The following is a 12,131-nucleotide window of genomic DNA, read 5'->3' on the forward strand; positions in this document are numbered from 1 at the left end:
TTGAAGAAGTGAGGAGACACCTCACTTTCCAAAAATGTCCTCACTTGGTAGGTCAAAAACTTGCCTTGGACCTCATTATGCCAGAACTACAAGAGAATACACACTTCTTTGTACTCTTATCTTTATGAGGACCCTTGTTGACATAAAGGGTTCAATAAAGCCTTACTTATTACCTTATCCACCACTGCTAAATGGCTGACTAAAACATTAAAATCAGCTAAATTATCCTCACTCTGTTAAAACTTATTTTAGTTCTCATGTTGTTGCAAGTTAAGAAATACACACACACACACACACACACACACACACACACACACACACACACACACACACACACACACACACACACACACACACACACACACACACACACACACACACACACACACACACACACACACACACACACACACACACACAAGCAGCAGAAGTTTGATTACTTAGAAACTCAGAAGACTGCAGGAGGGAGCACAGAGGGGGTCTGACTCGTCTGTTTGATATAGTTCCTTTTTTATTCAAATTTACAAAAAGAAAAAGTACAACAGAAATAAATACACTTTGTTCAGCACGCAATTGTGGAATTGTATCAACATCGTGCGGGAGCAATGAAGTCACCCGGGGGGCACAGAACCAATAGGGTCTACTTGTTTTGGGTTAAGATAATTGTTTTCAGTCCTTAACCCGCACCCTCAAGCCATATTTCAACTTCTTAACATCTAAAAGCTAAGATATCGACTCTCATCTTTCTTTTCTGCTAGTGACGTCAGTATTCTCAGTATCAAGAAGGTTTTTTTTGTTGGACAGAGGGCTTGACGAATGGCCTGACAAGACCAATTTCGTCAGCTAGTGTGGGGTGGTGTATCAAAGCTAGTTCAAAGAGTTAAAAAAAAGAGTTTTGGAGTGCTGCAGAGACTGCAGGCTTTTTTTGTATTTAAAACAACTGATTCAACTAATCATGCTTTTGATTGAACCAATTTGCTGGGTTCACAAGGTGGGATAATCAGCTGTGTCAAGTGGTTTAGTCAGCACAGCACTTCAGAACTCAGAAATAAGACAAATCAGGAGAATCATCACTTTGATTTCGACCAATCAGCCAGATTAGAGCTTTGAATTAGACCAATCACCAGAGATGAGACACCTGGAACAAACCAAAGACTATGGAAAAAACAATATAATTGGAAGGCCAGAAAGGTCAGTTATTGATAAATAATGCTAATTGCTTTTGCTATTGGCAGCCTCAGAGTTGGTGAAAACTGTTATAAAAAAGAGGATAGTTTAATTGTGTCTTGAGAGATAGAGCTACTCTGAAAGTTAGCAAATTCCACATAAAAGCTCAGGAAAACTTTGTCGAGATAATGCATTTTTTGTGGTTTTGACAATCATTTGATACACACCTGACTGAATATTGAAAAAAATAAAAGTGGCAACACATTGCAGAAAAAAGTAAGATAGGGAAAGAAATACAAGGTCAGACAAGCTGATAAGGTTTGACAAGTCAGTATATCAGAATCCAGATATACAGGTCTTTGAGCAAGACACATGAAATGACGCATTGTAAATGGGGTCAAAATGTTTGAAATAATTTCTCTCTTTTTATTCTCTCAAATGTCAAGGGAAAAAAATGTCCAAAGGGATCTCATCCCTTATCTTATTCTAGGAACGTGTGCAGGCGGAACTGCGGCAAGTACGGTGGATCAAATTCAAACCCGGGAATAGGTCAGGAAACTTTGATAATATTTTTTGAACAGACAGTTTTTTCAATAACTTGATCACTCCATGTTATCTTTAAAGTAGTTTTGGCTGGCCTGGGATTCCAGTGCAAAGCTCTTAACACTGATGATATAATGGAAAAATATATGAAAATAAGACCCAAGTTGTAAGAAACCTGAATTATCCTTTGAAGTTGGCACTGAGTAAACTGATTAACTAAAATTGCAATTCTTCGATTTTGATGTTGTTACAACGCTGATGAAACGTAATGGTAGCTTAGGTCTAGGTAGCCATATTGCTTATAACTCAGACCCTCCCCCCAAGGTTCTGCACCCCCCACTCTTCTATGGTCATTGTGCAGTATTTTTACATTGGTCCTGGTTACATCCATTTGCAACCGTGGCACTGTATGGGCAAGTCTGTGGCTCAGGTAAAGGGTAGAGAGTTGTGTATGGGTTTCGTTTAAGCCCAAGTAAAGCCTGACTTCCTGATTGATTAACTTACTGTTGACAGAAAACGACAAGATTATGGACAGACCTAACTGGTGGACAACAGCAAAGCTGGAAGCTTGACTCATGTGGGTGGCTTTACAGTGAACCAGTGACAAATGGTAAGATTTCCGAGAGGCAAACCAAAAGCTTCTACATTCAGGTTAGGGTGTGAGGACGAAATTCCCTAGGACTCACAAAAATTAAACAAATCTGAGTCATTATTTCACGAAAATAGACTTGACTTTGAACATTTGCAAATCAAAGCAGAATGCTGGTTTTGATTTGCATTGCCTTAAATGCAGTAAAGATTAAATTTGATAGATATTATTAAAAATCCTACTCTCAAAGGTTTATTATATTTAATTAGATAAGTAACTATCTTTAAATCTCCTTTGTCTCGCAGGCAGTGCAACACTGACAGAGCTTATTAGAAATTCAATTTTATTGTATCACTTTCGCTGAATAATAACTCAGATTTGTGGGGAAATACTGAATTTGTGTTGTATGCCCATTAGAGGGATTTCTCCTCACCACATTAGGCTTTTTCTTCCCACTGGGATCCTAGATAGCAGAAGCTTCCTGTTACCGATATTTTGCACAACAAATTTCGGCCAGAGGCCACATGTATTATTGAATGACTGGTTTGTCCATCTCAGATGAGCGCAACCACAAAACAACCCTGCTCACTTTTACAGGTGGTGAATACATGGAGTTGTTTTCATTCCAGGAGGCTGTTGAATCCAGCTCAGTTAATCCATTTCTAATCTACAGTACATACAGATAGTCCCAAAAGTGCACCATTTGGATATTTTCACTTATTTTATATACTTTCTTTTAGGAATAATATTCAGTGGTATTTACATTTGAAATGTTTTTACATACAGTTATTTTTTTCTTTAATTGACATCTTATAAAACAAATGTAATCTTTGACATGATTAATCTATTATTAAACATCACATGGTATAAAAGTGCATTCCAGCTGAAAACTCCAGCTCATTTGCATCCTGACCTTTAAAGAAGAACAAAAAGCCTATTTTCTCGGGAGTCTCTGCGGTGTTATAATTTCATTACAGATCCATGGATATTTTTCAGTTGGGAAGTGTTCAGAATGGATTTGATTGCCTTTTAAGGTTTTCATGCATACTGTCCTAAAGACGTGTAGAGTGAGACTAGAGTGGGGGATACAAAATAGGAGACTTACTTTCACAAAAACATGAATAATAGGGTGGTCATTACTTTGTAAAGTAGATGGGATTCTTGTGGATTTCTTTTTGTCTTCTATAATTTACTGTAGTACAATCAAAGCCTTATCATTAGTTCTTTTGTGTCTTGTGTGTTTGTGTGTGCATCTTTGTAAACATACCAACACTCGACTACAAAAAGCTGGAGGGATGACAGGGGTGGGGGTTGTGGGGATCACATCCCTAACGCATTTAAATTTTTCACAATGTCTGTTTTCCTTGTGGGCTGAGAGGAGGGGGAATCTTTTGCAGGATTTAAATGATTTATCATTTTCATTTGGAATGAAGTAGTGAGCTGAATAATTCACTTTTCTGCCACTGCAGATGGAAATACAAAGTAACAGTTTCTGTACAATCTTCTCACTTCCCCCCATCATTTCTCTCTCAAAACATCCGTAGACTTTATATTCAAATACATATTTCATTCGGTGTGTTATCCTAGTTTATAAACTCACTTTGTATTTGTTCACTCTTGCACATTGTCCCGAAAACTAATGTTGCAGCTAACGTATCATCAGTCATCAGTCCCATCTTGATATCGTCCCAGGGTATCATGATTCCTCCTTCTTTGTTAAATATGCACACATAGAAGTGTTGTGCACTATTTGCTAGCACATCCGTACTCCCTTCCAGACTTTTCCACACACAAACACACAAACAGCAGGCCTGCACGGCGACAACACTTGTTGTTTCCTGCTGTTTGATAATTCCGTATACGTGAGAGTTGAATTAAATCGAGTCTTAGATGTATTGGTTGTTTTTCTTTGTCCAAAGCGTTTAACAAATTGTTGCTGCCCCGAGCAGAAGCAGCCTCTGCATTGTCTCAGTATCTGTGCTCAACCATATCAGCGTTTCAACACTTATTGCTTTAAATTACATCAATCACTCCCTCTCCTGCCCTCGCACTCTCCTCCCTCCCTAGGCTCATTTTTCTCTGTCTCTTTTTATTACTTTGCCTCTTCATCTTTCTCTCCTTTAACTTCTCTTCACATTATTCTAGCTCTGGTTGCCTTTTCATCATCCCCCCATCCCCTCCCTCACTCTCTTACCCCCTTTGCCCCTTATTTGTTTCGTTTCTATCGTTTCCTCAGTTTTTTCCCTTTTCTCCATACTGCTCTCCTTCCTCTTTGTTCTCCGGCTCATCTCTCTTTTCCTTCACTGTTTTGGCACCAACTTCTTCATCTTTTTCATTCTCCTCTTTTTCTTTCTCCCTGTCTTTAAAGAGTTGAGATAATTTATGGAACTGGGGTCCCCACTCCTCCAACCCGGCCCCCCACTCTTCCTTCTCTGCATCCTTCTCTCCTTCGCTCTCCAGGGAGCTGAGGGATCCGGCCCGGGACCCTGTGCCCTCCAGGCCGTACACCTGCACAGAGTCGTACGGTGGCTGAGATGGGTCAAAAGTGACCTGGGCGAGACGCAGGCGTAGGAACTCGCCCACCCTCAGTGCCAGGGAGGGACCCCCCGGCCCCGGAGCTCCTCGGCCAGCATCCATTCCCGGAACCCAGCCGGAGCCGAAGCCCATCACCCCTCCGTATGCTCCACGATGCTGCCCTGGGAAGGGGAAAATCTGAGGGGTCATATCCCTCCTTCCTAAAACATACCCGCCTAAACCCATCCGATCACGCCAGTCCCCGATCATCCCAGCTGCTTCTGGGTAAACGGATGATATCCCTCCGCCATCCCTGTCTGGCCTAGCCACCACAAAGTTGCTCCCCATTTCTAGTCCTCCTCTCCCCAAGCTGCCGGGGTATTCCCTCTGTCCATTCATTTCCCCCTGTATGACGGTGACGTAGTTCCGTGCACTCGCAGGATGCTGTCCATCTGTGTTTGTTCCCCCACTTCCATTTCCATTTCCCCCTCCGCTGGAGTCAGATTCAGCCTGACCGGAGCCCATTTGTTTTGGGGATAAACCCCCTCGGGAGGTCCTGCGTCCCGCCAGGGGGAGGGTAGCCGAGTCGCACACCCAGCCTCCTGCGGCATGACCTTGGCCCACCATGGAGCCGGATCTGGTCATGACGAGGTGATGCTCCCTGGGTAAGGTCTCCGACTGCACCTGGAGGGAACGTAGGCGAGCACGAGTGGTTTCAGTTCGGAGTTGGGGTAGAGTGTGGTACTGTTAGGTTTGGTTGAGATAAAATGGGATGAATTTGGGATAAATTAATAAAAACACAAACAGTGGGAAGCAGGGGAAACATATGATGACAAAAAAACATGATTGGGAGACAGAAGGAGAGAGTGGAAGAAAGGCAGAGTTGGAAGAAGCCGTAGATATTAATTGAACACTAAAATGAGCTAACACTGCACTGTGAGAGGGAGATGGATAGGGAAGTGATCGAGAGATAAAATATTTGAGAAATTAAATAAAGGAAGGGCCAGACAGATTTTATATGGCCTAATAAATAAAACAAAACCAAGAAAAAGATAATGAACAGCAGGATATAAATGAGCTGACATGTCTGAATCATTACCATCCTCCAGCATTATACAGCATTAGACTTTTCTGCCACTATAGGACAGTGGCGTTGTGATGAAAGATATTATAGCGTTGCAATCACTTTAATAATAAAGCATATCTGGATGGTCGCAAACGTAATTATTATTTTACATTTGCTTAATTACTTTCAAACTCACTTGTTTAATAATTGAGTCCTTCATTCATCTTTAATGCCTCTTTCCCATGCAGTAATCAATCATTAATAAAGTCAATCATTCATTTTAATTCATGAGGTGCAACGTCTATCACATTCTAGCGGAAACATCCATTCGTCCGTCCATCCATCCATCTAAGCATTTACCCATCCATTCATCCATCCAATCCATCCATCCGTCCATCAATCCAAACCCATACATTCAGCCACCCATCCATTGAAACCCATACATCCATCTTTCCATCCTTCCATCAATCAATGCCTCTACCCACCCACAGGGTTGGGCACCGAAACGCGGTGCCAATAGGGCACCGGTTCCGACATAAACGGTAGTAACGAGACCGAAAAAGAACGAACATTTCGGTGCCTCATTTCGGTGCCAGACTTTCTTTTTATACTGCCCCCTGGTGTTCCGGCGTCAACTTAAGGTTGTTGAACCTGACGCCAGTGCCGCTACTCAGCACACTTGTTGATCAGAACTGAGTGAGAGGATCAATAAAGATGCCGAAAGTATAACGCTCCAAGGTCCAAGGCAATAGCATGCAAGGGAGGTATCACTTCTAATTTAATGAAACATCTGACAGTGCATGGAGTTTATTTAAAAGCCGATCAATGCACCGTGTTTGATAAATTACGTGACGAAAGGCCAAGCACTTCAACGGCAGCAGCCAGTGTCGGACAAATAGAAGAGAGTCCCAGGCTGGGACTCTCCACATTGGTTTATCTATTACTATATGTTACTTGTATTTATATTGTTTAAAGATTCAAGTTAATACTGTGTTCAATTTGGCCCTGGAAATAAAAGGGTATTGTTTTTTGACAACGTGTGTGCGTTTTCGCTTTTTTAAGTACCGGTTCGAGAACCGTTTCGGCACCGGAACCGTTTCAAAAATTAGTAGGCACCGGTATCGGATAAAACCCAACTGATACCCAACCCTACCCAGCCATCCATCATCCATCCATCCATCCATCCATCCATCCATCCATCCATCCACCCATCCATCCATCCATCCATCCATCCATCCATCCATCCATCCATCCATCCATCCATCCATCCATCCACCCACCCATCCATCCATCCATCCATCCATCCATCCATCCATCCACCCATCCTTCCAAATCCATCTGTCAATCGCCTAATTAACTTTCTTCTACAAAATATGCCAGAAGGCCATTGTACACTTGTCATAGCATATTTGGGGTCAAATTAGATTAGCTGAATTATGCTCCCATATTGTGCATTTGGTGTGAAATAGGTCAGATTGTTTCTTACCCAGTCCATATCTTGACTGCTGTTCACTTTGTCCTCACTGCTCCCCTCTGTGCAGTTGCTCGCAGTTCCAGTCCCTCCACCTCTCTCGCGACTGTCACTGGTCCTTGGCGTCCCCCCATCCGACGTGCTAACCCCACTTTGGGGTGCAGTTCCGTCACGGCTTCCTGTGCGACTCCCCGTTCGGCTTCCCGTGCTGAGTTCTGTTGGAGTGATGTACACCGCCCCGGAATCCATCGCCCCTACCATGGCCCCCTGGTTTTGGATGACCAGAGAGTGGTCTGGCTGGCCCCCTGGAAAGCGGTATCCCAGCTCGGCCAGGGCCGGTTCAAATGTTCCACCTGGTGTGCGGCGGAGAACAGGTAACGTGTGGCTGCTGTAACAGAGGCGGCCATAGAGAGGTCCTCCGGGTCCTGAGTAGTTGTGTTCAATGCCCGGATTCTGTGCCCAGCTATAGGTGCGAGCTTTTTCTTGGTTATGTTGGGCATAACGTCTGTAAGACACAAGGAAAAACATGTAATTCAACTTTGGTAAATCAGGTCAGTTTTTGGGATATCTTTTACTATCTGACAATGAACAATATCAATTGAAAAGATATAAAGGTTTGTTGTGTAGAAGACTAGTATACAGTATAGACTAGTATACTGTATAAGTATAACAAGACGCACTTTCGCTAATTTCGAGTGTTGTTTGTGGTGTTGTACCGTATTGCATTATATTCAGATTTTAGGAAACATATTCATGTGGGAAAAAAATAATAAAAGGGTTTTGCAGAGATTTAGTTTACCTTGCATACATCTAGGGAACTTCTGCAGATAAAAAAATTCTCCTCAAAAATGCAAAATTTGTCCAACAAAGGCCAAGTTATCCAAACATTTACCCTCTAAGACCAAAGTAAAACTGTCGTATTGCAGTTCTAGTGAATCGTAGTCACCAAGCCAAATCCAAGTGATCAGAGTTACTTTCTCAGAACAACAGAAGGCAATATGGAGCTGCTGCTACAGCCATGACAACAGGAATAGAAATGTATGTGGAAATGTGTGGAAGAGCCTCTGTATCTTACCGGCGCATTACAACAGAACCATAAAGTACAGCTTCATAGTTCCCATAAAGTTTAACTAACCACTGTTCTGCGACACACAGTAAAAAACTGATACATAAAACCTCACAAAGGTATTGTTTATTGCATGGATATTGCAATGGATGGCAAATAGATCCAAAGGTTTTTCATGTTGTTTTGTCCACCTCCATAAATTGCGAGAAGCAATTTTCGATCAACTAAATTCAGCCTTTGTACTTGTTTATGGCCCCTTTATACGTGGCTTGCATGAATTCATCTGAGCTAATTATTAGTCCAAAGGCAATAACAATGTTCCACTGAAACATCAAAGTGGGTGCAAACAACTCTGTGATGTAGGAGACCATAAACGGGCTTTAACAAAGGAGCACAACAAAGTGGTCTCTAAGGACTGAAGAGCTTGATAGCCTTCTGTCTCGGCAGTTTGATCTGTGACTGATTATGATCAGGGAATAAAGACTCGATCAGTTACTTAAGAGGTTCAATTAAGTGCTGGACCAAGATGAAAGCTTTTACTCTGAAGGGCTAAATTGGTTTCCTCCCTCCACTTCCTTTTAGCAGATAACACGAGGCCAGCAATGTGTGTTGGAAGCAATTAAATAACAAAGAGTTATATATGTGTACATGTAAATAGACTCCAATACACACACATTAACACACTATTATGCCTACTTACACATTCCTGCTGTCCAGTGTGCGATAGCCGCGTGAGCGAGAGCTGTGCGGTGCACTCTGAAGTGCGGCGATGTCAAAAGCGGCCGTGTCGGCCTCGCCACCGCCCTCGTCGTCATACGTTATGATGTTCTCACGTACGTCGTCCTCCTCCAGCGGCGATAGGGAGTCACGTTTCTGCCGGCGCAGCGACAGCGACAGGGCACTCACCGCTGCAGAGGGGCGGCGGTGGGAATAGAGGATATTGAGGCATGGGAGAGAAATTGGAAAGATAATGATTAACAAGGTGGGAGGGGGCAGAAGTCACAGGGGAAATAAAGGGAAGGAGGAACAGGCAAAGGAGGGCAAAATATTCAGGCAGACAAAGAGGTAGACAAAACAAACACAGAAGAGGCATTGGGCTAAAGTGCTGGTAAACCATATCAGCAGCACCGCATGCCTCAGCTGTGTAATTGACTTTGAGCTCCAGTCAGGCAAATGGACGCTTTATTCTCCCATGAAACCTTATTACATATTCCCAGGGCAGAGAGCTACATTCGACCCACAGCTGTGGGCAAAGAACCAAACTATCTAACCTCTTTTGACAGTCGTCCTAGAACCTGTGATAAAATCCACCTAGAAATATGGATTTGTTCTGCTAAAGTCATGCACTATTTGACAAGTTTTTTGATAACCTTAATACGTTTTGGGAAATATTATACTTTTACCCATTGAGATTTTTCTATAAAGATGTGATCAAAAAGGAACCCTCAGGACATATTTAAAAAAAAGATCCTATAATAACTTCTGTTTCCTTAGTCTCATTACACCCTAAAAATACAGAATTAGCAGTCATTTTTTATCAATGGGTCTTTAATTTCCCATAGAAGCTTTGACTGTGCCTGGTCACGGTTACAGGGTTGAACAAAAGTCAATTTCACTGGACCCAGTTTGAAAAGACCTCTATTTCAATGGATGTACCGCAGGTGGTTACGGTGCTGCAGGATAGAACAGCCTTAATATCGCTTGAGTTTGATTTATTTGATTTCCATGAAACTCATCTAATGATTCTTGGAAGGAGTGGGAAACCTCTAATCTTTCATAAGAATTTGAGGGATCACCTTCATGCCATGATTAACATTTATTTCTCTCCTCACAGGAGCCATGGAGAGTGGCTTGATATTCACTTTATTTATGCCAAGCCCCATGTTAATAAACAGATGGGACCCTGATGGAGCTGTTTCCCTGCTTCTGTCAGAACATTTGGCATTTGGTGAAGGGCCCAGTTATGCTATTATTGGATTAGCTTGAACCTCTTGTAGACAAGACAAACAAAACTATCCTGGCACAAAACCTAAGGTTTATAGAGTAGGGCAGTGAAGGCGTATGTTTGTAGGCTGACCAAGACTTCCCTTAATAAAAAGCAATACGATTTTTCCATTGGATTTTGGAATATTGCTTAAGCAAACTCTGTGGAGAACTACCGTTTATAATATTATACTAAGTTTAGGCTGTAATCTAACAACATCACAGTCGCACAACTTCACGTCACCACCGCTAAGCTAAAGATGGATAATATTTGCTGTGATGACGTTGAGTGTTCTCACTTAGTCACATGTTAGCAACAGCTGTTTAGTAACTTCAGATCTTGTTTCAAACATCCAACCACAAACACGAACACAAGACCTTTGACTTTGAGACGAGGAAACCAGAAGCGGCAAAATGCTAATGCTATAAAGTTTGAATGTATTTCTTGGCTCGGTTTATGCCCTTGTCACTTAGAGGACATAATTCCGAACTTAACCAAAAGCCACTCTGCATGATCACCTTCACGCCATGTTAGGTTTCCTCCTTGATAGAACTGTTCACTTCCAGAATGATAATGCCGCCATCAACAAGGCATGACTCCAATGGACTGAATAGAAATGACAATGATGCTGGCCAGGAGCCAAAGCCTTCTCAGCACCAAGACATTATCCAATTGAGCATTTGAGAGTCTCAGCGAAGGTGGCAGCAACATTTTATTATGCCACTATCAAAAAGCGGAGGCCCCGGATAATCACTCAGAATTGTTATTTTAGCAGTGATTAGTGCTGACCTTGCCAGAGGAGATAACTGGACCGAAATTGCGAGGATAAGTAAACCCTGCTGTTGAGCAGCTGTGACTAAGAAAAATATTTACGCTGCTGCCTTCCATTATTTTCATATGCAGATTATAGCATCCAGGGATGTAGTGGAGGGTAAACAGCCCTAAACACTATTTACTCATCTTTTTTTTATTTGGAGATAAGCATTAAACTCCTTTTCAAGCAGGACATTTTATGATACAACTTCATAAATAATGCAGGGACAAAACATTATACATAAAACAATATTTTCACCGTTGTGTTTTATTCGTATGTTTATTTATTAGTTGCTGTATCGCGTTAACGCTCTCGACTAATCTGGAAACCCTGAAATGAAAATGAATGCAAAAGAATCGCAATACCAAATTTTACCTCAACTGCTTTTCATAAACTTAGTGAAAAAGCAAAGTAAGTGGGAAAATAGGGACAAGCTAAATGTATTGAACTGAATGGAGGCCAGTGGACATCAGTAAGAACCATCACTACCTCGGAGGAACGGAACATCTAATCCATGACAAAGGGCAACAGCACTCGCTCCCTTACGGTGTGCTGAAGCATGCAGCAGTTTGTTGTTGCACAGGAGGTGGAGATAGCAGACAAGGTACCTACTGTAGGAACAGGTGGTGTTTGCAATATCACAGAAGCAGATGTAATAGACCCTCAGTGCAAGACATTATACAGAGGGTGATCACAGCAGCTCTCGGTGAAAGCAGCTTTGTCAATGCTTTAGCCAAGTATGGGAAATTGTTGTACTTCATGCCAATCATTTCAGACATTTTTAATAAAGTAAAACCCTCAGAGTTCTCTCACCAATTTGTCATTTCTTATATCAGTACAACACCCCAACGGTATTTATTTGATCTTCCCCGGAATAGATGTAAATACTAGTAATTAAATTTGTGATAAAGTATGAT

The 12,131-nt window shown here is 42.0% G+C and overlaps 1 protein-coding gene across 1 annotated transcript in view; it reads right to left on the reverse strand.

The window, feature by feature from the left end:
* Window positions 1-4,508: 4,508 nt before the first annotated feature.
* Window positions 4,509-12,131, reverse strand: part of LOC134866123 (cadherin-24) — an 86,000-nt gene continuing 78,377 nt past the window's right edge. The window contains exons 12-14 of the mRNA XM_063886107.1: window positions 9,117-9,324; window positions 7,366-7,855; window positions 4,509-5,497 (exon numbers count right to left, since the gene is read on the reverse strand). Coding sequence (XP_063742177.1) covers window positions 4,532-5,497; window positions 7,366-7,855; window positions 9,117-9,324 — 1,664 coding nt within the window. The 3' untranslated portion in view covers window positions 4,509-4,531. The remainder of the gene's footprint in view (window positions 5,498-7,365; window positions 7,856-9,116; window positions 9,325-12,131) is intronic.

The sequence above is a fragment of the Eleginops maclovinus genome, chromosome 6 (genome assembly GCF_036324505.1).
Source record: "Eleginops maclovinus isolate JMC-PN-2008 ecotype Puerto Natales chromosome 6, JC_Emac_rtc_rv5, whole genome shotgun sequence".
Lineage (NCBI taxonomy): Eukaryota > Metazoa > Chordata > Actinopteri > Perciformes > Eleginopidae > Eleginops > Eleginops maclovinus.